Source organism: Festucalex cinctus, chromosome 1 (assembly GCF_051991245.1).
Source record: "Festucalex cinctus isolate MCC-2025b chromosome 1, RoL_Fcin_1.0, whole genome shotgun sequence".
Classification (NCBI taxonomy): domain Eukaryota; kingdom Metazoa; phylum Chordata; class Actinopteri; order Syngnathiformes; family Syngnathidae; genus Festucalex; species Festucalex cinctus.
Genome location: NC_135411.1, coordinates 64,020,200 through 64,046,574, shown reverse-complemented (window position 1 = coordinate 64,046,574; position 26,375 = coordinate 64,020,200). Strand labels below are relative to the sequence as shown.

General features: G+C 39.7%; 2 protein-coding genes across 6 annotated transcripts in view; one reads left to right on the top strand and one right to left on the bottom strand.

Annotated features, from left to right (window-relative positions):
- Window positions 1-305: 305 nt before the first annotated feature.
- The window catches only part of LOC144004488 (ankyrin repeat and fibronectin type-III domain-containing protein 1), a 28,121-nt gene continuing 2,051 nt past the window's right edge, over window positions 306-26,375 (bottom strand). Inside the window, exons 2-20 of one of the 4 annotated variants that reach the window (XM_077501657.1) lie at window positions 24,733-24,950; window positions 20,912-21,249; window positions 20,354-20,639; window positions 18,557-18,757; window positions 16,947-17,060; window positions 13,255-13,352; window positions 12,902-12,992; window positions 12,262-12,369; window positions 12,015-12,114; window positions 10,169-10,298; window positions 9,228-9,347; window positions 8,926-9,032; window positions 5,823-5,937; window positions 5,034-5,200; window positions 4,460-4,637; window positions 4,129-4,291; window positions 3,525-3,691; window positions 3,165-3,369; window positions 306-2,569 (exon numbers count right to left, since the gene is read on the bottom strand). In XM_077501657.1, the coding sequence (XP_077357783.1) occupies window positions 1,839-2,569; window positions 3,165-3,369; window positions 3,525-3,691; window positions 4,129-4,291; window positions 4,460-4,637; window positions 5,034-5,200; window positions 5,823-5,937; window positions 8,926-9,032; window positions 9,228-9,347; window positions 10,169-10,298; window positions 12,015-12,114; window positions 12,262-12,369; window positions 12,902-12,992; window positions 13,255-13,352; window positions 16,947-17,060; window positions 18,557-18,757; window positions 20,354-20,639; window positions 20,912-21,073 (3,243 nt within the window). In that variant the 5' untranslated portion in view covers window positions 21,074-21,249; window positions 24,733-24,950 and the 3' untranslated portion in view covers window positions 306-1,838. Of the gene's footprint in view, window positions 2,570-3,164; window positions 3,370-3,524; window positions 3,692-4,128; window positions 4,292-4,459; window positions 4,638-5,033; window positions 5,201-5,822; window positions 5,938-8,925; window positions 9,033-9,227; window positions 9,348-10,168; window positions 10,299-12,014; window positions 12,115-12,261; window positions 12,370-12,901; window positions 12,993-13,254; window positions 13,353-16,946; window positions 17,061-18,556; window positions 18,758-20,353; window positions 20,640-20,911; window positions 24,695-24,732; window positions 25,144-26,375 lie in introns of those variants that run through there. The other 3 variants (XM_077501648.1, XM_077501667.1, XM_077501676.1) reach the window with 3 other exon arrangements.
- Window positions 26,081-26,375, top strand: part of mei1 (meiotic double-stranded break formation protein 1) — a 58,682-nt gene continuing 58,387 nt past the window's right edge. For both annotated transcript variants that reach the window (XM_077501638.1, XM_077501630.1), the window contains exon 1: window positions 26,081-26,159. The gene's annotated coding sequence lies outside the window, so the exon portion shown is untranslated. The remainder of the gene's footprint in view (window positions 26,160-26,375) is intronic.

Below are 26,375 nucleotides of genomic sequence, written 5' to 3'. Positions count from 1 at the left end.
TGTAGTGACTTATTTAGGCCATTAGGGGGCAATCACATACTCTACATCAGTTTATTTCTCTCTCTCTCTCTCTCTCTCTCCCCCTCTCTCCCTCCCTCCCCACAAATACCACCTCAAAAAACTTAGCTACTTACTTGGTTCTCCAACTCCAATATGATCAGACAACAGAAGCATAGTAGGTGAATGCTGATAGAAGACCAAAGGTTTTGCTCCTAAAATACATTGAATAATCCTGTAGTCACATTATGCACAGTATTTACATTGGATGTACTGTCTTGGGTACTGGGAAAAAAAAAGTGTAGGTCTACTTATTCAATTAAAAATTTATTGCACATAAGTCAAATACAAATTAAATTTTATTTGTATCATTCAATTCAGCGGTTCTTCTGTGTATGGAGAGCTTTTGCCAAGCTCGAATATCAAACTTTGAGAATCACTGCTGTACACCAATTACTACAGGCGAAAGATCAATTTAGACAACAGTCAAGTAATTAATTTGATCCTGGCTATCCAATTTTATTCTGCAGCACTTATTATGATCCAGGGAGTGGTGCAACCTGTCCCAGGTTACTTTGGGTGAGGCGGGTACACCCTGGAGTGGTCGCCAGCCAATCGCAGGGCATGTTCACATTCACATTTATGGACAAGTTTGAGTCGTCAATTAACATAAGAAATAATGTTTTTGGAATGTGAAAGTATCGCTTAATTTTACATTATTATTATTATTATTATTATTATTATTATGAAGAGATGTCCCAATACTTCAAGCCATATACAGTAGTTTTCCATTCTGACAAGGTAAAAGAAACTTTACAGATGAACCTTTGCTACAAATAGTCAATACTTTTGTTTTAATTTTAACACACTGCAGCTACGAACCCTTTAAGAACTCCCAAAGTAGCACTTGTAAGGAAAAACAGAGCAGAGCAATTTACAGAAGTCATAATGTCCAGGCAGTGATGTGCAAAAAAAAAAAAAGCCACTTGACAACACGTGGTGTATCACATTATATAAGATTAGCAAAAAAACAAAAACAAAACAAAAAAACAACAGTTTATACTCTTGAACACTTATTATTCACTCTCCCAAACAATATACTTCCCTTTTGAGTATGAACGGGGGATATGGTTGTCAATCTTTACAATTCTAAGGCACATTAAAAAGTGGTTGATATATACAGTAGTGAACTGTGTGGAAGTCTTGAACGTAGTCATTTCTATGTTCTACTGTATATTGGAACTACCTCACACTATTGTACGTAAATGAATTATTATTCTTAGCATTTTGCATTCCTAAGGTTTTATTTTATTTCCATACATTTTTCTCCACATTTATTTTTAAAAATCAATTATTTTCAGTCAAAGCATTTGAATGACTTTCTTTTCAGCACAATTTTTAAGTTACAGTATAATGAAAGAAAAATATCCACAGATTCCACACAATATGTTTGAAAATACAAACAAATATTTGCCACATTAAAAGATCGAAGAGTTTTTTTATGTCACCATTTGATAGTAAAATGTTGGATCATCACATTTTGGGTGGCAAAACCATCACTCTTGCATTCTGGATTTGCTTACGTCTACCATTTTGTGTTTTGATTTAAGTGGAATCAGCAAAATGGTGCAATCAGCGCAAATTGATTGTAAGACAGTTTAAAATGTACATAACGGTTAGGCAGCATATTTATGTATTCCAATACATTAAGAATAGTGAATAGCAATATTCACTTTGTTTCACTGTTTCAGTTAGATCCAAATGTTGGTGTGGTTGATCCAAGAAGTCAGTGTGATAAATCAGCTGACCTGCAGCTGTATAAATTCTTTGCAGACAGTCTATCAGGAGGAGCTGTTAACTGGTTTGTCCCATTCCGCCTGGTTCCTCACTGGAAAATTCAGTCCCCTGCTGAGAACCTGCAGAGACGTGTTATCTTCTCGGGTACTTTCTGTATCAAACGCCGTGGCGTGTGAGCTGGACATGTCTTGTTCTAATAAAGCAGCATGGTTCGAGTTTGTGTCTGTCACACTGATGCTCTTATTAGGATGCAGGATTGGCTCCGCCTCACATACGGCCCCATCCATTAAATGTGAATTCCCCGACTCAAAGCAGTTGCCCTTTTCATTGATCCCCAGTCCAAAGCTTTGCAGCATATCCATCACCGACGGTGCGGAAGGACTACTTGGGGTCTCCTCTTCGATGAGACTCAGCGTGGGCAAAATATCCACCAACTCTGCCATCTCCATTGGGCGGATGACCTCGGAGATGCTGGAGGGGAAGTGCTCCGACGCACCGAAGGATTCGGGCGCATCCAAAGCTGCAAACCCTACTTCCGACGGTCCGACAGCAGCAGACTCTAGTCCGGATTCAATTAAAGTTGTGCATCCCAATTCTGACTGGCCGGCGCTTGTCATATCCACCGTGGATTGGACACTGATGTCTACTGGGTACCCTCCCTTTGCAATGCCTTCCGTTAAGACCAGTGGGGCCTCCTCAACAACAACCATATTTCCTGCTGAAGGGGTGACTTCGGCCGTGACAATGTTTGGTGGAGCCACACTCACTAAAGTCTCTGAAAGGGAAACATACACAAAGGAATTATTTTATATGTTAATTGCTATTTGAATACGATTGAGGGCATCCGCTAGGGATGTAACGATACCCAAACATCACGATACGATAATTATCACGATATTGTGGGGAGGTTGGCGATACAAAAAAAGGTCACAATATTGTAAAAAAAAAAAAAAAAAAAAAGCTCATACTAAAGAAACACAATTTTGTGCTTTTGTACATTACAGCAATGCATATAAACACCTACAATCTCTAATAACACTTAATATTGGGGCACTTATTTGCTAATACAAGCACACATTAAGTTCCTCCACATATTGACTCGGTTGACAAGCATATTACGTGCCTCTTCGTCTGACCATTAGTGTGGATTTTAAACACAGAAGGGCAAAAATATGCCTTGTAAAAATTAAGCTGCACTAAAAAACTAGCCATCAGAGGGTGCTAGAACTGCACAAATGGAAATCAACCCGACTTAACCAGATGTGCTGCTTTTAATATCGTGACATGACGACGATATATTGTGGCACTTTTAATATCGCGATATAATGATACTGCCATTATCGTTACATCCCTAGCATCCGCATTTTTACCCGCGGTGGCCCTTTGTGACTGCAGTCGAAAGGGCCACGTGAGCCTGGCAGTCAATCTTTCGTCCTCCTCCTCGGCGTCGGGGCAAGGTGGCGGGTCTCCGCCCATCACCAACCCAAGAGGCACCGCTCCCACCCACTGCTTAGATCGAACGCATTGCAGACAGTCCATAATCCAGCGGGCATCTCGCCACACAACATCCAGACGCTGATAGAAAAATGCAAAAAATGATGATTATTGTAACTGAAAATTCTTTATGGAGATAAACCCCTTGAGATACATCTTGTTTGCCTGAGTGTTATGTTCCATAAAATACCACTTGAGAGGTTTATTTTTTTTCCTTAATAAAACACAAATCTTACATGGGAAAGTTGTGTGACGTGGTTGAGACGCTCGCGGGCCACTTGCACTTCCCTGGTATCCAGCGCCTCCCGCAGAGCCTGCTGAGCCAGGTGAGTGTCCAGCTCCAGCCTCACCCAGGCCTTGCAGTACTGGGACACAAAGTCCCGCTCATATGTCCAGAGGTGGACTAGTTATGAGTTGAGAGGAAATGCAAATTAGCGAAATGAAGCAGACTGAGTACTAATGAAGGGATTTTAATGTATTCTAAGAGTGGGAATTACTAAGCGGGGTCAAAAGAGAGATATTATGTTAGATAATCAGGAAGGTCAAACCTCCACAGATTAACCTGATTTATCTTCAAAAGGTTTTGTGCTAATTACATGACTGTGGGTTATTGATTTTTTTTTCAAGGTCTTCCTTTACAAATGAAACCTACTTTAATTTGTATTAATGACGAGTTTCCTCTATTAATTAATACAGTAAAGTATATTCCAACTGAGGCACTTTTGTCACAAGATGAATCATATTCCTTCGCTGCTAATTAACCTTGTTTGGCACTCCAACGTAGTTTGAAAACCACCACAAGAGAAGCTAAGGATGTGTTGAGTTGACCTTTTAACCCACCCAGCTCAAAAATCTGCAGGGGCATGGTAAGGCCGGGCTCTTTGGTTCCCAACAGAGGCCAGTAGCTGGAGCTAAAGTCTTCACTCGGAGGAAGAAGCAGCAGCATGGTTACTTTGTCTCCTAACTGCAGCATCTCTCTGGTGTATATGCCATACTGATAAGCCTGTCACAGACACATAAAAAGCCATACTTTTATTCCCTAGAGAAAATGATGGTTTGTGCCCTTTCTTTGATAGTCAACCAGTTCAGAGTGTGCGCTTGACATGTGGAAATGGAAATTTAGCTAGACCGGACATGGATCGATACATTCAAGTTGTCATTCTCGGTTTACCCTGTAGAGGGGGATGTTGAGCTTTGTCAGAAGATGTGATACTGCTGCTCTCAGGGCCCGGATGAACTCCACCAGGCCGCTGTTTTCCACCATGTTGTCATCCTTGCTGCCCAGTAGGTTCTGAACACCGTCACTAGTTGTTTCATAAACATTACTCTGGAGCCATGCCCATTCTTCTCTATTACAGCACAGTGGAAAGGAAAAAGAGTTATGAAATGCATCATGAATAACAAGTCGCAGAGACCCTGTGGTGCTCTGATAACAAATTATGCATTAACGAAGTTTGTGATAATGAATTTCCTGAGCAGATTTAGCAGGACTTGATTTCCTTTGGTAGTCTTGTCTTATCTTGGTTCATAATTAATGGGAAAGTGCAGGAAGCTGTTAAAGCTTCGCTGCTAAAGACCTTCCTTTTATTGTAATGGAAGAAATGGAAACCTTTATATCCTTTTACACACATCCATAACATTGACTTTCCAATAACATGACCTTGACCCATTACGCATCTTTATAGGATACAAGCAGAGTTGAAAAAGCGACGCACTTTTCCCAAATGTAATTTCATGAGTGTTACCTGGTGACGTGAGCATTGTGTCTGACCCGTGTGTGGCAAAGCAAATTGGGCAGTCTTTGAGGCACCAAAACCCTGATCTGGTCCACTGAGCTCCATAGTTTCAGGATGCCCACATACAGACCCGTTTTGGCCCACTGGTTGCTGTGCCTATGGTAGTCCAGCTTCTCCTAGGAAATAAAATTGAGATACATTGCTGGTGAATTCAAGAGATTTGATTGATTACATGTATTGTTTTATTGCTTCAGCTCAGTATTAGTCCGCTTTAGCTCATCCGTAAAGGCTTGGCAGCAGGCCCACAGTTTTAAGTCTACAAAAATAGCTACTTGAGAGATGCTAGTCTGTTCGCTGGCTATTATTGAGAGCCCTTGAGCAAGGCACTGTCCTCATCCCCCGGCTCAAGAGGTGCAGCTTTATTTGCGCACCACATTCACTCTGAATCTTTCCTCGCATGTGTGTGATCTCATCCTCGGAATAGTGCGTAAAATAACCTTGCGGGGAGGGTGGTACAATAATTTAAAAACAAACAAACAAACAAACAAACATGCATTTATTTTGGTCTTTGTCTTAGTTTGTGAAAAACACTGCTCACGTTAGATTTCTGTACAACTGCAAAAGGGATGAAATGAAAACAGTGTTTAAAAAAAAAAAATCTTACTTTCCAAATATAGCATTTAATTTTTTGCCTGGGATAGCTTAAGGCTGAATATCTATGCATCATTAGTCTCTCTGTCTCGTCTCTCTACTTTTTCTTTTTCTTTTTTTTTTTTTTTTAAAGCAAACACGCCTCACCCTTAAGTGTTCACAGAGCATATCCATTGCGGTGGGTTCAGGCAGCAGAGGAGCTCTTCTATGGTTCTTCTCCAGGCGAGCCAGAGGCATCCACTGCAGTGGAGGCTCAGGAGGGCTTGAAATAGAGAAAACCAAAAGCACTAATGTATGTAGGAGAGCATGTTCTTGGGTTCTACAATACAATGATATAAATGCGTAAATCTAGTTTTGTGTATGCATGTATATAGCAATAACAATAATCTTTTTTATGTGACTTTTAAGAGCTTAAAGCAGCTATATGGAAGATTTAAAATTTCAAATTGCTACTGCCACCTGTAGCCGAAAACAAACTGCACGCTCGTACACGCTGCGCGCACTCGTACTTGCACGACCTCAATACTGAAGACTGGGCTCTTCATATCCAATTAAACTATGTTTTCAGAGGTAAGAAGTTTTATAATGTTATACAAAGCTGGCCACTTCACGGGATGAGACTCTCGATCCTCACTAAACAATTGATGTCCACGGGACGTGCAGATCATATTGCTTTAGTCGGTCGAAGTCCAGTCCTGTGCTGTACTCCAAAACGATGTGCAAATTACGTCAATTAATTGGACCTCATTCCGATGTTAATATGCAGTTACATATTGTAGTCACCCCGCTCGACGGACGTCAACCTGATTCTAGTCATTATTAGTGTATGTCGCCCCCAGGCTAGCGTCATTGTGCATGAGCCGAAAGGTGGGCTGTCATTTATGGAAATTGACGATTGTGGAAAAACATATAGACCCATTCACTACTTCGTGTGATACGGCCGTGAATGTTATCGCCATTCAGTAGTACCGTTCACATTCCGTTAGCATAATGTAGCTACAATAGGCTGTTTTCACGGAGGAAAATAAGGCAACATTTAGTCTGATTGAAACGCTGCGGAATGGAACGTCTGTTCTTCATAAAGTCATTCTGTTCTATTACATTTAACTTTCACGCTAAATGTTGCCGTTCACCTCACTTTCACCCCAATAGTTACGACCGAGAAGTGATCGATCTTGAGGTTACTGCTATTTGAAAACAACACATTTTCTTCTAAATGTCAAGATACTCGCTTCTTACATTTTGGAGTAGAAATAAAGCCAGCTGTGAATCACTTTTCTAATCCAAGTCCGATCTCAACTCTCTCCACCGCTGAAATGTCAAACCAATGTTCACTCTCGTTCTTGCCCGGCGTCGGTCACTATCAAGTTTAGATTATTTTATTTTTTTCGTGGCACTTGACATTGTTTTCATTTTTTTTTTTAAGCAGCCTTCCGCGGAGTAACAGCGGGTGTCTGGGGCAGCGAAAATCTGTACTAGTTCCGTCTTCACGCGACAGGAAACAACTGACGATGAGGCGCATGACGTCACATCCCGCAGACAGAGGGCGGGAAATTCGAAGGATTCGGACCGGACGCTTCCTAAATAATATTGGCCAGAGGCTTGTAGGAGTACAAATTGTGAACAGCTAAGATGTTGATCTACTAATTAGAATATGTTTCAGTCATAAATGGTCAAATAAAAATGCTATTGTTAAGATATTTTTGGGGGGAAATCCTCCATATCGTAGCTTTAATTTAGAGAATTCAAAATTAATTGATGAATCAACAATAAATTGATCATTAAATTTGGACCACTATTATATGCATACTACAGTGCTCAGCATATATGAGTACATCCCCTTTGAAAAAATGAAAGATTTTATTCAATATCTCAATGAACATATGAATAATTTCCAAAATTTTTGACAAAATGTTTTCTGTAGTATATAGTAGTATATGCACTTAACTCACAACATGAAAGTAAGGTTGTAATACAATGCATAGACTACAAAATCTTCAATTTAATCAAATTAACTAATGCAAAAAATGAATGCATCCTACAACAAAAACGACGACATCTAGTATTTTCTTTTTTTTTTCCTTTTCTTTTTTTTTTTCATCTAGTATTTTCTATGACCTCCATGGCTGTTATGTATTGCAACGTGTCTGCTAGTTGTTAGTCTTTTTCTCGGGGGTCTACTGATTTGTGCAAAATGTATTTTAATATATTTAATTTGAAAACTACTTTTTTTGTTAGGACTAATTAACAAATCTTGTTTGCAATGAATGGCCCACATTTGTGGGAGTATTTTGTTGTATTAGTATCCCATAGAAAATATTCATTCTGACAGGAAACTAAAAGGTGTTCTTTCAAACTTGTTTGGGTGTACTCATTTATCCTGATCACTGTAAATATTGATTAATCATTTAGGGTTTGGTTTAGTGTTAGGGTGAAGTGTAGCCTAAAATTGCCAAACCCCTTATGTCAGCCTCACAAAACTAAATATCTTTGATTTTCTTTCATGAAAGTAGACTGATAATATTTTGTCCAAAAAAGAGAAAAAACTCAAAGGGTTTGCACGTGAAAGGCCTTTATTACAACATGGCCAGTTGATTTTAAAAAAAAAAAACATTTTTTAATCAACTGGACATGTTGTAATAAAGGCCTTTCACGTGCAAACCCTTTGAGTGCCTCAGTTTTTTCTCTTTTTTTGGATATGCTTTGTGGATCCCTTTACTGAAGAGCACCAAAGAGACATTTTTTCAAAAATCCAGGACATCCAAGAAGCTCTCCTGCTTGCTCTGATTGTTTGATAATATTTTGTGTTTGATCAAAATAAGACATTTGCAAAAATCTGCTTTTACTTTAGAACACAATTATCAATATTATTAGCTATTTTCTAATACTACAGACCAAACCGGTAATTGAATTATAATTCATTTAATTTATTATACAAAAAAACAAAAAAAATTAATCATCATTATTTGCACTCATAGAACCCATACATGACTTTAACTTTAGCTACTTTAACTAAACCTGAAATAGTCTCTCCACCTTTATATCTCCAAGGAAGTGTTTTCAGTTGAATTTGGACTTAACCGTCTTTTTTTCTCTCTCCCCTTTTGTGGAAAGCAGATCGATAGTGTAGTTTAGTATATTTCGGCCCTGCCAAAGAACTCCATGCAATATGTAACAATGTTTCAAACAGAAGTTTAAAACTATTTTACTGACAAACTTTTCCAGTTGTCTGGTTGGAATCAGCGCTCACCTGGTAGCATTTGGGAACTCCTTTAATGTCACAAGTAAAATGTTGCCCTGTCGGTCTTTGAGTGGCTCATAGTACACTTGGCCAAGGTCCATTGTCCCCAGTGAAGACTTTGAGCGAAGCAGGGAGGAGAGGTAAACATGAGAATGTTAATATTGGGGATTAATTCAACAAAAGAGGGTTTAGAATAGCTTAGGGTGGTGAAGTGAAGAGGTAATCAAAAGAAATGCTCATAAGCAATTCAAATAGCAATTAACTTGTTTTAATTCTTCTTATTATGCAGCATTAGCAATTAAACTTCCTACCTGCAGCTGGGAGACTGCTTTTAAAATATTGTGCCTGTTCTGCAGGAGGGACGAGGAAGATGAATGAGCGGAGGACAGTGCTTGCTGGAGCCACGGCACTTGCTGCCATGCACATGACAACTGTAGAAAATAGATGGGCATTCCATTCTAAATTGCAGTTCCTGCATGGAGTTATATACCCTACGTACTGAATAATTGAGAAGAAGGAGTAGCTGTGTTATGACTGCATTCCAATGGGGATATACTGTACTGTACACTGATGCACAATTTAAATGAGATTTAATGTAAGGGCATCAAATACTCGGCATTTACAAGACTAATGGTCTGTTTTGCATGTCAATTTATCTATACAGCTTTCATTTTAAACCAGTAGTTTAAGTTTACACCACTGCACTTCCAGCACAAAAATAAACACATTGTTAAATTAATTCCTATCTGAAAGTGCAATAGGAACTGAGCATGATTACGTGCACCTAGGTGAGACCCTTGTTAGTTGGTTTGTTTTGTTTATTAGAATGTTTACACAATTCCCTTGGAACGTTGCGAGTGGGTGGTGAAACTGAAAATAAAAATGTGAATATGGGAGTTTTTGATCTCCAGAACTAAAGTGCCCATGCTAACATATGAACGAAAAACAAAAATATGATTCACTATTTTTTTTATGCTGTATATATATATATATGTATATAAATATATATATTCACGTTGTTAGAAAACGCATGCCATTATGAAGACGCTGTAATTGCTTTCATGCAGTAGCTGCCAAAGTGTTCAATTGATATTTTCACCTTGGCAGAGGTCTACCCTTGAGTGTCTAGTTATCTTTTTAAAGGCAGAATGTTTTATTCATCCTGCTCTTGTACTAGATTTCATTAAATTGTGTATACGGTCAAAATATTGTGTGTCGTATATGTTCACGGACGTGTCCCTGAGGAGCTCACCTTGGCAAACCAAACGAAGTTGTGAGTGAGAGTGGTTGAGCAGCATTGTATCTCTACCAGTGGGAGTTGGTCTTCAGCTGTCACCAGGATGTTTTCCTTGTGATAGAACACAGTTGCCAAGTACACACCCCTGAGAGAGAGAGCGAGAGCAAGCAAGAGAGAGCATTATCCTATATTTGACACAATTCAGTTGATTTTTCCAAATATGCCATCTGATAAAAGACACCAGGCAGAGACCATTCCTCCCAGACAGATATATTACAACAACTATGATGGTGTCATGTTACATTTTGCAGGCTACATTCCTGATCCATAGCCACTGGATCAAACATTGATGATTCTCATGTGGTCCACACTTGTGGTTCAGTGAGTCTGTTGTCATGACAACCTGCACCTGTTTAAGGACACCACTCTGAGTCTTGATGAATGTGCGGATACCAAAAGTGACTCAGCAAAAAAAATTCTCAGTGTTATACAAGTATTTGACTAAACTCTCTCCTTTCAAATGCACATCAATTATATTACCAGAATTGTGTTTTTTTTTCATTTCCGCAATATCACTTTGATCTGGGACAGGTTAAATGAGATTTTATGCCAATGTCAGACTACGCGATTTTTTTGTCTTACATGACAGTTGCGCTGTCACATTACCCGACAAATTCGCTCCGTGTCGTGGATGGATGGGGCGTGTAGTCACACTACACGTCTGAACGCGACAAGACACCAGCCGATCATCGTGTGTTGTCTTGCCAAGAGAGACGCGTCGGCCACTGTTTGTCGGGGAGGTGGGACAAAAAAAAAAAAAAAAAAAAAAAAAAAGAGGCAAGGACAGGGAGTGTTTGCGTGAATGGAGCACGCATGGGACAAGTGTGATGTGAGCGCATTGCTTGCGCGCCCTGCTCCTCAATAGTGTTTAAAATATGATTTAGTAGCCAACACTGTATTTTAATTTATTTGGGCCTATATGAGCCAGGGTAATTATAGCTGATTTTGTTAATTAATTTGCAGGATGGCATCTTGTTTTATCATGTTATCAAACACTGAAATATTATATTGAGTATTTTTTACTGCTTCATTTATTCATGTTTGATTTGTTTTAGTACGGTGCATTGGATAGTACGCCACTCACTCCGAGGGGGGAAAAAAACAACAACTTGTGAGAGCAAGTGAGAGCGGGTGACAGTTAAGACGGCGAGGCCTGGCCCGACTATATGAAAATGTGATCGATCCTCACTATATATGTGCCCATCCCCACTCAAAATTATTAGAACAACAATCACAATATATTTTGGTCCTCTATTCACGTCGCTGTTGCCTGACGGGTTGCACGAATGCGTGCGCGCTCCATGCAGCCGCAGCGCTGCAGCGGGGCGCTTTTTTTTCCCCCTCGAGATGCACCTGCCTGGCCCCATCCCATGAAATATCCAGGGGATAAATAAATACATACATAAAGGAATAAATAAACAAATGCTAATAAAATAAAATAAAAATGCTAATAAAAAGAGGCATAAAATGCTGTTCAGTGTGTGATTGACGTTTCGCTCCCTCTCGCTATTGTAGGTACGTACGCATTGGTCAATGCTGTGGAACCAAACGGACGACGACGTAGGTATGTCACATTATGCGTCAAGACGAGCAAAAATTCTAACATGCTAGACTTTCGTCGTGATGGTCGTGAACCGTCCCGGACAACCGGCGACCAGTCGTTGAACGTGTCGCACTACACGGGCGACGCTACGTCAAGACAACCCAAAATCGTTTACGACATGCCCCGTTTGTCCGCGACACGTTGGTCGGGCTGAAATCAGGCTGTTTTCGTGTAGTCTGACATGGGCATAAGAGCTACCTCTGTAAGAGACGAACAAATTTGGTAGCAGACTGGAACAGTTGTTTGATGCCCCGAGACATGGACAGACGCTTGCTGGGACTTTGGGCTTTTGGGTTCTCTGTGAAATGGAAGAAAGTGATGACTGGAATGAGTCAGAATTTTTCATTGTATTTATCGTGCACCCACATGAAGCTGTTGACAAAGACTGGAAGCTCACAGTAGCAAAGAGGCATATATCGAATTTGTACCAGCAAAGATGTGTTACCTTTGTAATATCCTCTGTTATGAGGATCTCCAGCATCTTCCAGAAGCTTCTTCACCAGGACCTCATGATTTCTGTATTGGGACTTCACACCATTACACTCTCTCCAACCTGCAAAGGAGCAAAACAACTCATTCAATGCACTAGTAAGCGGCTAAGTGCACACCTGCTATCATTTAAAAAAAAATTCCTGACATTTTTTTAACCACTTTCGAACAGAAACCTGACTATTTTGTGCCAACACTGACCTCTATTTTGAAGTACCGGTAAGCTTAATTTCATCCATCTTGCCTGAAGCCCAATGCAATCATTTATTTAGACACATGATCAATCATCTCTTTTTGTGTGTGTATTTAATTGAATTATGTTTGTCATACTAGTGTCATAATCATTGTGTGGCATCATTTCGCCGTAGGAGAGAGAAGTTATTGCCACCAGTGAATGTTAATTCAACCTCACAGCAGCAATGGCACAAAACCCACAGTCACAGTGACATCTTTTTAAGCCTCCACATTTGAATAATTCAGTAATCTACCCGATGAGTTGATCCTACCACTGTCACATCAAGGCTGATGACAACCTTTGCAAGAGCAGAAAAAGAATTGAGCCTTTAAAAATGTTCAGAAAGGTTATACATACTTACTGGAGGGAGCAGCACTGACTGGAGTGGAAACCTGAGGCGGGCCCCATCCTTTCACATTATAGGCACTTGCCCTGACGAAGTAGTGCACACCCTGCATTTAAAGAGGCTCCAAATTATTACATTGCATGAACTGGATGAAGCGTCAAATTCAAGATAAAGAAATCGCTTTCATTGCAACTTCATCTGGTCAAGTATGGAAGTTGAGTAAGATAGAAGTGTTTTGCATCGATGCATCGAAAATAAAATTGAGAAATTGAGAGAGAGAGAGAGAGAGAGAGAGAGAGAGAGAGAGAGAGAGAGAGAGAGAGAGAGAGAGAGAGAGAGAGAGAGAGAGAGGTTACTTGATGTCTTACAGCGATGAGTCCCTGGATACTGCAGGAGGGATTCTTGGTCTCTGTAACTTGGGCTGAGCCAAGGATGCGCTTGAAGCTTGCCGAGGTGCTCCATTCCACTGTGAAGCCAAAACAATCTCACTGATAGATTATTCTCTTTCCCCTGTCGATTGAACTTGAAGTTTCAGTGCCTTGGATAAGGATACTGTCTGTACTTGTGGCATTTGTGCAGTTAGAACAACACTAAAAACAGTTACAGCCACAGTGTAACTGCATGAAGTGATTGTGGTATGATTTAGCTGTTTAGATAGGGCTGCAAAGGGGTGGACTGTTTACATCAAGTATTTGGAAATATTACATGTTTAGAGTAGTGGGTGAATTTTGGAACTATTCAATATTAAACATTTCCCATAGGTGAAAATGTGAGTGGATCCTTAGTCAGGTTTGCTAATTGAACTTTCATTCATTCATTCATTCATTCATTCATTCATTCATTCATTCGTTCATTCATTTGGGGGTGGCACGGTTCAGTGGTAGAGTGGTCGTCTCCCATCCACGAAGTTGTGGGTTCGATCGTCACCCCTGGTGGCCATGTAAAAGTTTTCTTGAGCAAGACACTGAACCCTGATTTGCTCCCAGTGGACCTGGCAGCGCCTTACCACTGGTGTGGGAATGTGTGTGGTCTTTAACCCCGTAAGGCATTTTGTATCTGTGAAAGCGCTATGCAAACAAAGCTTACTTACTTACTTAATATTCATTCATTCATTCATTCATTCATTCATTCATTCATTCATTCATTCATTCAGCGAATTGCAGAGCACAACTAGACAAACAACCCTTGACATCTACAGACAATTTGGAGTCTTAATCTACCATGTTGTTTTTGTTTCATGAAATTGTATTAATTTAATGGGGTACTGCAAAATTTCTATTTTTAGACTGCAAGGCCACGTGAAAAGGGGTCAACTAGAAGCACACTCGCAGACGAGCCATTTAGTATTGCTTGTTTTGTTCTCGTTTATCTCCGGAAAAAAAAAAAATCCATGCCGAGTAAACACAGCTGTTTTGGAACAGAAAGTACTCCAGTCACTACGACCGTCCACATATGAAGGATGTATTCATTATTCGTTTGCTGAATCCAAAAATTTAGAGGGATAAATGTGAACGTTGATCAACTTGTGAGGACGTCCAAAAGAGCAATTTTAACGCCAGCGAAGTGAGCCTTTCACCTTCATATGTAGTAAACATTTTGTTGGGGGCCATGCATGCTCCTTCAGATAATATTCCTGCCCTTGCCGGCCACCGCCATCCCGAACAGGTAAGCAATTTTCTCTTTGTTTTTTTGTTTGCTGTTTGGCCCTACCCTGACTGCCGGACGACTATAGACCCTTCTAGTGTGACGTCATGTTTAAGTGTGACCCTTGCAGTGGAGGGCAGGACGTCAATACGAGTGAATTAGAAAACAATCAGTGTGACTGAGAAAATAGGTCAAATAGTTGATTTAATGGTGAACTTGTGCGCTTCCTACAGATGCTCTAATAACTCAAAGAGAGATGGGATCGTTCTTTCGGCTGCTGTCAGTGATTCTAAACCAGGCGGAAGTGAAAGACGAGCACAGTGGCTAGTGCCAAACTACGACGCAACTGCTTTGCACCCACAAAATGTACGGGCCTATGCTCAGATCATTTTATATCAGGTAGTTTTTCTCTTTTTCATATACAGTGGGTCATAACATTAACCTCTGATTGTAAATTTGAGGCAGATGTGATGAATGTGCCATATTATCTTTAGTGAAACAATCATTCATATGTTTTTTTGCACAAGTATTCAAGTAATTTTGAACAAAAGGTTAACAATTTAACACAATTATCACAAATAACACTTTAACTCGGGCTTGAACTGTACTGAAGAATGTGTTGTAAAGCGTGCGATCAGTTTGTTAGCAGCTAGCAAGCTAAGATAGCTTAAAGACTTCGATATACAGCAAGACAAGTATATACGGACACAAACGATTTAATGAATGACAATTTACACCATGAAAGTAGTGATCGACGTACTGTTTCAACCAAAAACAACATAAGCGTCCACTTCCACTTTGCCTTCCAACAAACTCCATTTTTTTTTTTTTTATTATTTTTTTTTTTTTTTTTTTTTTTTGTAGCTGGCGGCTCCAAACAACTAGTTTCAATGAGTCGCAGTAATGTAGTGTCCTACTTGGGATTTTCTCTTGTGACACTTGACTTATTTCCTACCTTTTAACGAAAACGCTCGCCGAAAATCAAGCTCTCTACATTCATTTGTTATGGGATGTTTGCCCTCCAGGAGGCGGCGCGGGAGCTAAAAAGTGATGTCAGCTGGAAGGGTCTATAATGAATGACGCGGAAAAATGTAAAAATGGTTTTGCCACTGTTGTTCGGACTTGTCTTCTTTACCGCCTTTCAGGATAAAATAATTGAAAGAACTGAGGTATAGGGACAGGGAATATGGTGGTAAAGGATAACTAGTTGAAACTGGAGAATGTGTCAGTGTCAGCTGCGTAGGTTGATAGCATCTACACTCAAAACCATTTCTTCATTCAATTTAACAATATGTTCTTTAACGTATCTACCAGTGAATTTGGCATCAAGGACATCATCCTTGGACAGAATTTTAGTAGGTTTATCTCAGTAGACATCTCATTTGTGGACTGTTTACATGCATCTAGCATGACTGGCCCGCCGGGTTTGATCCCCTCGCTAAGACTCATGAATATTAATTTAGTGTAGTGACGTGTATCGTGCCATTCCAACAGTCTATTGTCCTTCTTTAGTAGTGTTTGCTTTGGCTGCACTGATTCAATTTAAGATACCTACGGTCTTATGCAAGATAGTGCCCCTTTCCATTCCTTGAAGTGTATGTGGAGGTAAATTGACAATAGAATGAAATCCCTTTATCAGCGTTTCAAAACAGTGGATAGGAGCAAACTAACAGACAGTTAGTTAGCTCCATAAGAATGGATGTAGCCTGCAAATCGTCAATTAGCCCTCCCTGGAATTTGCTGGGAGAAAAGACCAAAGGTACGAGTAACGAGACTGCGATCAACAGCCAGATCTGAGCATCAACAAATGAATGAGAAATGTGGTTGGCCTGAACAAAATGCCTCGACAATCAGCCGCGGAAATAAAAAAAAAAACTAGGAAAAAAAAACAAAAATATTCATCCATCCATCCATCCATCCATCTTCTTGACCGCTTATACCTCACAAGGGTCGCGGGGTTGCTGGTGCCTATCTCAGCTGGCTCTGGGCAGTAGGCGGGGGACACCCTGGACTGGTTGCCAGCCAATCGCAGGGCACACAGAGACGAACAACCATCCACACTCACAAGCACAGCTAGGGACAATTCGGAGCACCCAATTAACCTGCCATGCATGTCTTTGGAATGTGGGAGGAGACCATTTTTGTTTCATTAAACAAACATCAACATTTAAAATGTTCCTCAAAGTACAGGTCATCTGAATTTACATAATATTACTGTTTTAATAAAGATTTTGCCAAAAGTTGATTATTCTTAAGACATTTAAATTAATTGCTGTTGCCAAACCCCAAATTACAGTTACTTCCTATTCAGTCAGACCAGAATTTTGTTGACTCTCTCTGCAATCATTCAAAAATGTATCAATTTGTAAAATTTTTTTTTAAAAATCACTGTAAAATGTTTTCTTTGAATACGTACCCTTGTAGCAAGTGATGAGCCCCATGCAGTCACCTTCCAGCTCTTTGATTGCCACAAACAGAGAAGATGTGCTTGTCACCAGAATGGACACTTGACTGGGAGGACCTGGGAGTTCTGGAGAAAATATTTCAAACATACACAAGACAAGTGTTTAAAATTAGTAATATTGAAATGGCATAATGTACTGCAGAATTGTATGGTATTTTCATGCCCAGCACGCATCTTGTGCAAATTGCAGTCTAACTGAGCTCATAGATGGTGTTTTCTTTCCTTTGGAATTTTCGTAGACGAGCGCAATTACAATTGTCATTTGCGCTGTCATGGGACGGAAGACTGACGACTTGATTCCTGGCCAATCAAGGTGGCTCTTCTAGTTCCCTTTAAGTTCAGTGTAGGAGAGGTGCACGGTCTACATAGCATGAGCATAGTGGAGTTTCTGGAGTCTGTGCAGGAGATCGGCGCTTGCAAAGTACGTTGATAAGAAACTGCAACATCTCCACTTGCAGATGATACAGTATAAAGTTGGCAGCTTTGAAGTGGGTACTTGGACACCACTTTCTACCCCCAATCGTGCGTCTGTGTGCGACAGCACCCCCGCCCTCACTATCTCACACACACAAGTTGTGCCGCAGTCAGGGGGGATGCTTCTAAAAATAAATTAAAGATGATAATTATCATACATCCAATGAATTGACTTCTACAGTGATACAGAGGGTTTGATACACGTTAATATCATATTTATGAATCACATACGATGGCATCCATCACATACACACTCCGCAGAATCTGCCTGCCTGCGCCTGGATCAAATCCAGCAAAATGACCCTACACAACCTGCGCCACAACTTAGACCTTGTTTCATCTAGTCTAAAGTCTAGTTTACTTTCTGTCATCAAAAATTGCCAGGTGCATGGAGCATGTAATAGAAAACGTGGTAAACTAGACTTATCCCAGCACGAAAGTTAAGATTTGTCAGTTTTTACGGCAAGAGCATGTGCGTCTCTCTATGAAAATGGGGCTAACAGTGGTTTTTGTTAAATTGACCCAACTGTGCATAAGCCTACTTAGCAAAATAAATTGCATGGCTCAACATTGAAAAAACACCACATAATCTTAATTGGCACTGTGGGAGCTGGCCTATTGAGGATTATTATGCCCCACAGTTAAAAAAAAAAAAAAAAAAAAAATGTTATCACCATATTATTATGGTAACCTAGGCAATAGCCTCCAGACAAATTCTTCCATCTGAGCGGGTTTTCACTATTCTGAATAGTGTTTGCCCAAGAGTGGAAAGATTTGATTTCAGATAAAAACTAAAACATAAATAAAAACGCAGAATTTTAGCATTTCATTATGTTGTTTCCTATTGGGAAAAAAAAAAGCTTCGTTTTACTGCATCAAGTTGAGCCTGACATGATTATTCTGTAACAACATGCCCATAAAACTGTCAGGTAATTGCTTCTAAGAGGAAAGCAATAACAGAAAAGGCAGGTGCTCATACAGAGGAAGCATTGTTGTAAGGATAAAACATGGACTTATGGCATTTTGAGAGAATAAAAAAAAAAAATGAAAACACATGCAATGGCTAAAATTCTCATCAGACCACTGACCTGTGTGGTAGAAATTCTCCTTCATCCGGCAGTAAAGTTGCAATCTGAGGCTCCAGAGTCTGATTTGTCTATGGACATCAGCTTGCGCTTGAGACCCTGCCCCTGCCTTCTTCAAGAACTCCTGCTTCCTCTCATCCACCCTTTCTTTCGCCAGTGTCACAAGATCATCAAGCTTTACGGCCCATTCTTCTGGCTTGCACACTAGCAGTCATGCCATACAAAGAGAAAGACCAAATTGTCATTTTAAATATGGGTTCACGCATTGAATTTTAACATACCAGTAGTACTGTCAATAAAACATTACATCATAGAAAATCTGGGACACATACAGTTTGGCCCAAAAAATATTTGGACAGTGACACAAGTTTTGTTATTTTAGCTGTTGACAAAAACATATTCAAGATACAATCAAATAATCAATATATAATTAAAGTGCAGACTCTCATCAATTGGAGCAAGGGTTTAGAAATTATAGCTCTTTAAAATGTAGCTGTCTCTTTTTCAGGGGACCAAAAGTAATTCGACAATTGACTCAGAAGGCTGCAAAAAAACAAAAACAAAAAACAAAAACCTGGGCCCTGCCTTCATTAACCTGTCATCAAATATGCAATTAAAAGGTCTGGAGTCCATTCTAGGTGTGGTGTTTGCATTTGGAAGCTGTTGCTGTGAACACACAACATGCTATCAAAGGAGCTCTCAATAGGGGGATCCTGTGTGACGTTTTGTTTATGTTCGCGCGTTGCATCATGGGAGACTTGTGTGGCAAGAAGCAATGTCTTTTACATGGAGTTCAACGGTTTTTGTACATTTGGATGAGGATTAAGAGAAGCAGATGGTTAATTATTTTTGTGCCATCAATTGTACGACCTATCAGGGGCCTGATAATTTTTTTATTTATTTTTTTTTCCAACCGAACGGAGCCACGAAAAGGGAAAGGAATGGCTTTGAGCCGGGAGGGTATAACTTGAAGCTCAAAACCTGCGTTCCGGCTGATGCTTACGGGTTTGTGAGGCTCACTTTATTGCCGGTAAGTACTTGTGACTATGTTATATAATTCATTAATTGTTCCATACCTGACCTATTGCATTGAAGTGTGGGGGTGTGCCTGCAAAACCTACACTGAACCCATTTTTCTTTTACAGAAATGTGCTACTTGTGTCATGTCTGGAAGTGGATACAGAGACCACACTAATCCAACTAACAACTTTAAAATTCAATGAACTGATGGAGTTCACCTGCTTTAAAACAATGTATAAATCCGATCATGAAATTTCAATAATTAACATGCAAATCAAATTTTAAAAAAGGGGAAAGTGAGTACAAATTAATACATTTTTATACATTTTCCAAAGCTAAATACAGAACAAAACAAAAAGAATGATGTATTTCAAATCAAGGTCAGTTTATGGAACAATCTGGATTATAAAACTAAATTATCTCAGTCCATTCATATTTTTTTTTAAAATGTATAAAAGCTCAATTACTGGAAATATATATATATATATATATATATATATATATATATAACAAGGTCATGCTCTTGAATCATTTTGTTACCATGATAGTATCTTGACTGCTTAATGGCATTTATTTTGTGCTGATTATTATTACTATTATTGTTATTTTTTCATTTTTATTTAATTTAGTTTTTTTTTTCTTTTTTGATCAGGGGCTAATACTACAACTTCACTTCTCTTGTCCCCTTCCATTTATTTTTTAAAGAATGAAATAAAAATGTTGAATTGAATATTACGTCTTCTAAACACCACCATGACTGTTTTTAAACTGTGTACTTACAAATAGGGTTATGCCTAGCTCCAGCCTTTACCAGCACATGTAGCAGAGGTGAATTGTGGGTAAGGGCAGCCACATCCAGGGGGACAAGGCCCTGTTCGCTCACTCTGTTCACACCCCTCTCCCGCTCTTTCACCCAGTCTCTGTCTTTCTTTTCTCCTCGTTCCCACAGGCTTCCTCCTCCTCCTCCTCCTCCTGCTCCTCCTCCATAGTTATTGTGGATTCGGGACAGCAGACTTTGCACGGCCAATGTGTCTTCATTCTCCACCGCATCCCACAAGGTCTTGTACTAATGGGGCAACAAGAAGATGGCATACGGTCAAAGTTACGTAGGTGGTTGGGTAAGGGCAAAAACTTTATCAGAGAGTATTTAAACATTGACAGTTTCAATGATTTTGACTCTATTTACCACCACTATGATTAAATCAACATTCGATTTTATATGGTTAAGGCAGAGTCAGATACTAATGGTCAAACCATTCCGTAAATCTGAGTATCTTCTCTAGAGGGCAGGTAATAACACACAGCGATCACCCCAAAAAATAAAGATAAATATCTTACAGCATCTGCAGATTTTCCAAGCCTCTTGGGTGTGTCTGCTCCACCGGCGACGGATGACTCTCCTCCCCTTAGCCTGACTGACAGGTTTCTATAGATCCGCTTGGGTGAAACAGGACCCAAAGAGCGCCGCCGATGGGGTGGGTTCCTCATGGATACAGACATGACAAAGCAGGAGAAGAAGCAAAGTGGGGACAGAAAGACAGAAGGTGGCAAGAGTGAAGATGGTGGAGGAGCAGATCAATTTTTAGTTCATCGTTAGGAGTTATTAGGACACCCAACCTTAGAGGACTGGGAGGGGGGAGACAGATGAAGAAGTGAGTATAAGTGAGAAAAAGAATCTTGGAGAAAATGAGAAAAATGCAAGGAAAGATGAGTCAAAGAGGTAAGAAATAAAGAGAAGAATACAAATGAGATATACGGACAGTCTTGGACAGATTCGTCTATCATAAAATATATGTGTATCTGTGTGGTTCAGACTCTAAAAATGGGTCGGTAAAAAAAAACTACTAATCTAGTAGGTTAAGCTCATATTTACTTGATTAACCAACAGATTGGTTAGACATTGACCATTTCGGGTGGTTACAGGCATACCAATGTTTTTGTTTAGCCAAACATCCAATGAAATTGGTTACAATAGAAAGTAATTCTAGATAGATCAATTGGAAATATATTTATTGTATCAATGTATTGTATTCTAAATGTAGTTATTAATTATGTGATTACAATATGTCCATCCATCCATCCATTTTCTTAACCGCTTACTACTCACAAGGATCGTGGGGGTGCCGGAGCCTATCCCAGCCGGCTTCAGGAAGTTGGCGGGGTACACCTTGAACTGGTTGCCAGCCAATCGCAGGGCACGCATACGAACAACCACGAACACTCACACTCACAAGCAGGGCTGGACTGGCCATCTGGCATACAGGGCAGATGCCTGGTGGGATGACCTCTTTTGGGGCAGATGCAGTGCTATTTAATTATTATTTTCCTACATTTTACCACAAGAGACTGGTCCACAATTTAGAAGGGGCAGTCCATTAACCCATTTCAAACACAGATAGCAAACTGAAACATCATCAATAAAAATCAGTGGCAGAACTACATGTTAGGCAAGAGTTGGGCGGACGGGGCTGGCGGGCCTATGTCAAAATGTCAGAGCTGATTTTTTTTTTTTTTGTGCCAGTCGCGGGGGTGGTGGAGCCTTTCCCAGCCGGCTTCGGGCAGTAGGCGGGGTACACCCTGAACTGGTTGCCAGCCAATTGCAGGGGACACATAGACGAACATCCCCACACACTCACAAGCACACCCAGGGACAATTTCGAGCGCCCAATTAACCTGCCATGCATGTCTTTGGAATGTGGGAGGAGACCCGGAGAGTACCCGGAGAAGACCCACACAGGCACGGGGAGAACATGCAAACTCCACCCAGGTAGGCCGAAGCCAGGACTCGATCTTGTGTCCTCAGCACTGGGAGACGGACGTGCTAACTAGTCAGCTACCAATTCCGTTATATTAAAAATAATGGAGTTTAAAAATGGAGTCTAGATAGATCTGTGTGACCAGCTCTGTGGCTTAGAGGTAGAGTGTCTTCCAATAGACTGGGAGGTTGTAGGTTCAGTCCTTGGCCGGGTCATACCAAACACTATAAAAATGGGACACATTTGCCTCCCTGCTTGAGCATTATGGGTTGGGGTTGGGGGGTTAGATCAGCAAATGATTACCGAGCGCAGCCCCTGCTGCTGCTCACTGCTCCCTCAGGGGATGGGTCAAATGCAGAGAATGAATTTCGCCCCACTTCCCGTGTCCCATGGGATTCCTGAAAAAATGTCAACCTCACTCTAACACAGATTAACCAATATCTTGGTCACAATGACTAATTTGTATCAGTTGGCCCAATCACCAATATATATTGGTTGAAAACACCTCCTATTCTAGAGTGGTTGTTTTAACAAAATGATCTGTCAAACAAATAACAACCAGCTAGATTGGTCAAATTTAACTTTTTTTTTTTTTTTCGGTATTTTTGACCAATCCATTTTTAGGGTGCATCTGATGAGCTCATTCCTGACATTATCCATCCTCGTCACTCTCAAAGAGAATCTTACTGTTTTCAAGGCCGGTCTCACTACCGTCATGTAAATTTCACTTTAGCTGGGGCTCTTCCGGCACAGATCACTTTTCATTTCACCCACTTCGTCCTGCCTGCACTACACCTCTTTTTCCACACGCCTCATTGATATGAACAGTTGATCCCTGCATTTCCAGGTACTTGAACTTCTTCACCTTGTCCAGCTCTATTGTACTTTACCTTTTAACCTTAATATCCCACTAGCTCCCTTTCATTGAGCCATACGTACTCTGTCTAGCAGTGACTGATATTCATTATTCGTATCTCCAGTGCATACCAGCCAATACTGTATTGCATTTGTTACAATCAGAACTTTGTCCTAAAGTATTGTCTGTTTTCTGTGTTGTTTTGTAGACTTTATTTTGGAGTGATTTTACATCTTGCAACTGAGACTCAAAAGTAGATGCTTTGTCACCATTTCCTCCAGTTTTACTCTGTCCACGTGTGAAAGAATACATCTCTCTGTTAGTGCAATCTGAGAACAGAGTATGAAGGTTTTTGCCCTCATGATGCTAATTCTGTCAGGGATCCACAACGGACAGTACCTGCTTAGAGAGTACCTGCACCTGCCAGGATGTGGGCATGTGACAGCAAGCGGGAATAATAACAACCACTGTTATTGGTATAATTATCTGTTTGTTTATTATGCATTACATCAGCTTTAAAGTGCTGATGAGGCAAGTGGGAGAGGGGGATTAGCTTTGAGGCATCACAGATAAGTGAAGGCAAAGGATCTGGGAATAGAAAAAGATGTACGTAAATTGTGCTTCAGAGTACAGCACTGACATGAATAGTGCATTAATGCGCACATAGAAAGGAGCAGCAACGACTCATGACAAATACACATCATAAGGCCTTTGTGGTTTTGCATGTGAGATTCTGTTGCATCTCAGCTGTGGTAACAGGCTGTGTATTTTTTCCGTCTCAGAGGGGCTTACATGTTGCATGGGTTGTCAAAACCACATTATGGAGGTTGAGTTCGGAAATGTTTGAATTGGGTTTTCATCTCTATAATCCCCCATGAATAGATGTATTATTTTATGTAACTTATATGTGCTCATGTAAATTTGAATGAATGAATGAATGAAAAAATGATTACATTAATAATGTAGAACATTCACCTAAATGTAAAACGAATTTAAACTCTCCAAACACACCTACACTAGTCTATAAACAAATGGAGTGCAGCTCAGCTGGCTAACAATCGACATAGCTAGTCATTTAAAGGAAAAGGGAGGGCGCTTTTGTAGCTCTTAAGATGGAGCCAATGCAATAACATGCCATTATAGTATTCAAACTTTATACTGTATCATAATACAATGTCCTATTAAAAATTGTTGCGTAACATAATACAAGTATTATGTTTTGCATTCTGTTCATTTACTGGACCATATGCGAACTGATCAGCAAGGCATGTACCAAAGCATTACTGTTGGCATACAAGTGAAAGCTGTAGAAATGACATTGATGTGGTTTCAACATTATAACCATTTCCTTTAAGTACCTGTTACGATGATAGTTGTTTCAGTTGGAATAATGTTTGCAAATAGAATGCAAGACAGAAAAGATCATTAAAGGAACATCACATCCAGTTCAATCTAAACGGCTATTTAAAAAGCTGCTATTAAAAAAAAAAAAAAAAGGGAAAAATGGTCAGAATGTGAAAAGCACAAGATGTAGTTGTCATGCTTACCTTCACATCATTTAGTTTCCAAGTTGTTGCTTCAACATGATCCTTTAATAGGAATAACCATCTTTTGATCAGATATTGTCCATAGACGTGAGTGAACTCAGAACTTTTCCTCTCCGTGGGTGCATCCACCTGAATGCATCTCAGTGGTTGGAGCACACGCCTATGACCCCTCCTACTGGATGGGCCAGCCCGCCCTTCTCCGGCTAGCATTATGTCATCTGCAAAAAGCTCTGTGTCAAATTTGACTACTGTATTGTGGAGTTATTGTTCATTATTATATGTATTTCTTATTAGTAATACAGTTATTGTATTTTAATTGGACACATGTATTTACATTTATATTGTATGTTTACAAACTGGCATTTCTACATATTCATAAAAACACATTTCTCAGACAAATGGTCAAATGACTACATAAACGTCGGTGTAAAACTGAATCTAATAATGTGCACTTTGAGAGTGATGATGTGATAAAATGTACTGGAGGTGACTGCAAAGAGATGAAAGCCGTCTGATGTTGCACAACAGGAAGTGGCACACATCAAACAAACATAGTGACAGTAAAGCCATCCGTTTGTACACTCGTTTTGTGTGTTTGGATGCCAGCTGAATCCATGCATCTTCTTGCTTCGTTGCCCACAAAACATATTTCTATTACTGTGGCCAGGATGACAGATTGATTCTGTTGAAGCGCAAATAAAGTATTCCAAATATTGTCTCAGTGACCTTTTTATCTAGCTGCTACAAGCTGTGACCACTTCCTGCACAATAAAAATGCATTCGGAGAGGTTGCATATAGTGAGATCGAACTGATTTTTACACTAACAACTTGTTTACATCTCCATATGGATATACATAATTGATTGTATATTTTTAGTATGAAATTTAAGAGACAAGCGAGAGCACTGTTGTATAAAAAAAAAAAAGGTGTTTTAAACAAGGTAGATTACATGTTAACATGTTAGTTGTGTTGCATTTTGTTGTTGTGGAAGTGTCAAAAGTAGCCTTCATAAAAAACAAAAATTCGACAGTTTGCTTTTATTTTTTTTCAAGCGCTTGATTATTAACATACCGTAATTGCTTTATTGTTCCAATTCTGAATTAATGAGTTATACTTCAGTATACTTCAGAGTATACTTCATATTCTTTATCTCTTAACTATAGTTATTACTTTCTATGAATTTTAAGTCTATACTAAAGTGTTAGAGACCTATTTATAATTTACTTTTAAATGTTTGCTAAGAAAATTAATGGATGTTTGAATAATCCATGTGGTATTTTCATGTACACGCGACTTTGGTCACTCAGATTCGAATCAATAAAGTTTTGGGTTAAAAAAACAAACAAACGGAGGCGTTTGCGTACTCGTTGTTAGCCAGCTAGCATTACCATTATTAGACAAGGCTTGTTGCTGCTGTTAGAGAAAGGTAATGTAATATTATTATTAAATATTGTAAATGTCGTCAAGGTTAAGGAATTGTAGTAACATAGAACAGGAAAAACATAACTTAATAACACAAAGACAGGCAGCAGTCAGCTAGTGGTATTAGCTTTAGATCCATTGGATTCATTGCAGCTAATTAACAATAGTTAAACATAATAGTTCATCTGCTGTTAATGCAACACTTACAATTATTTTCCAG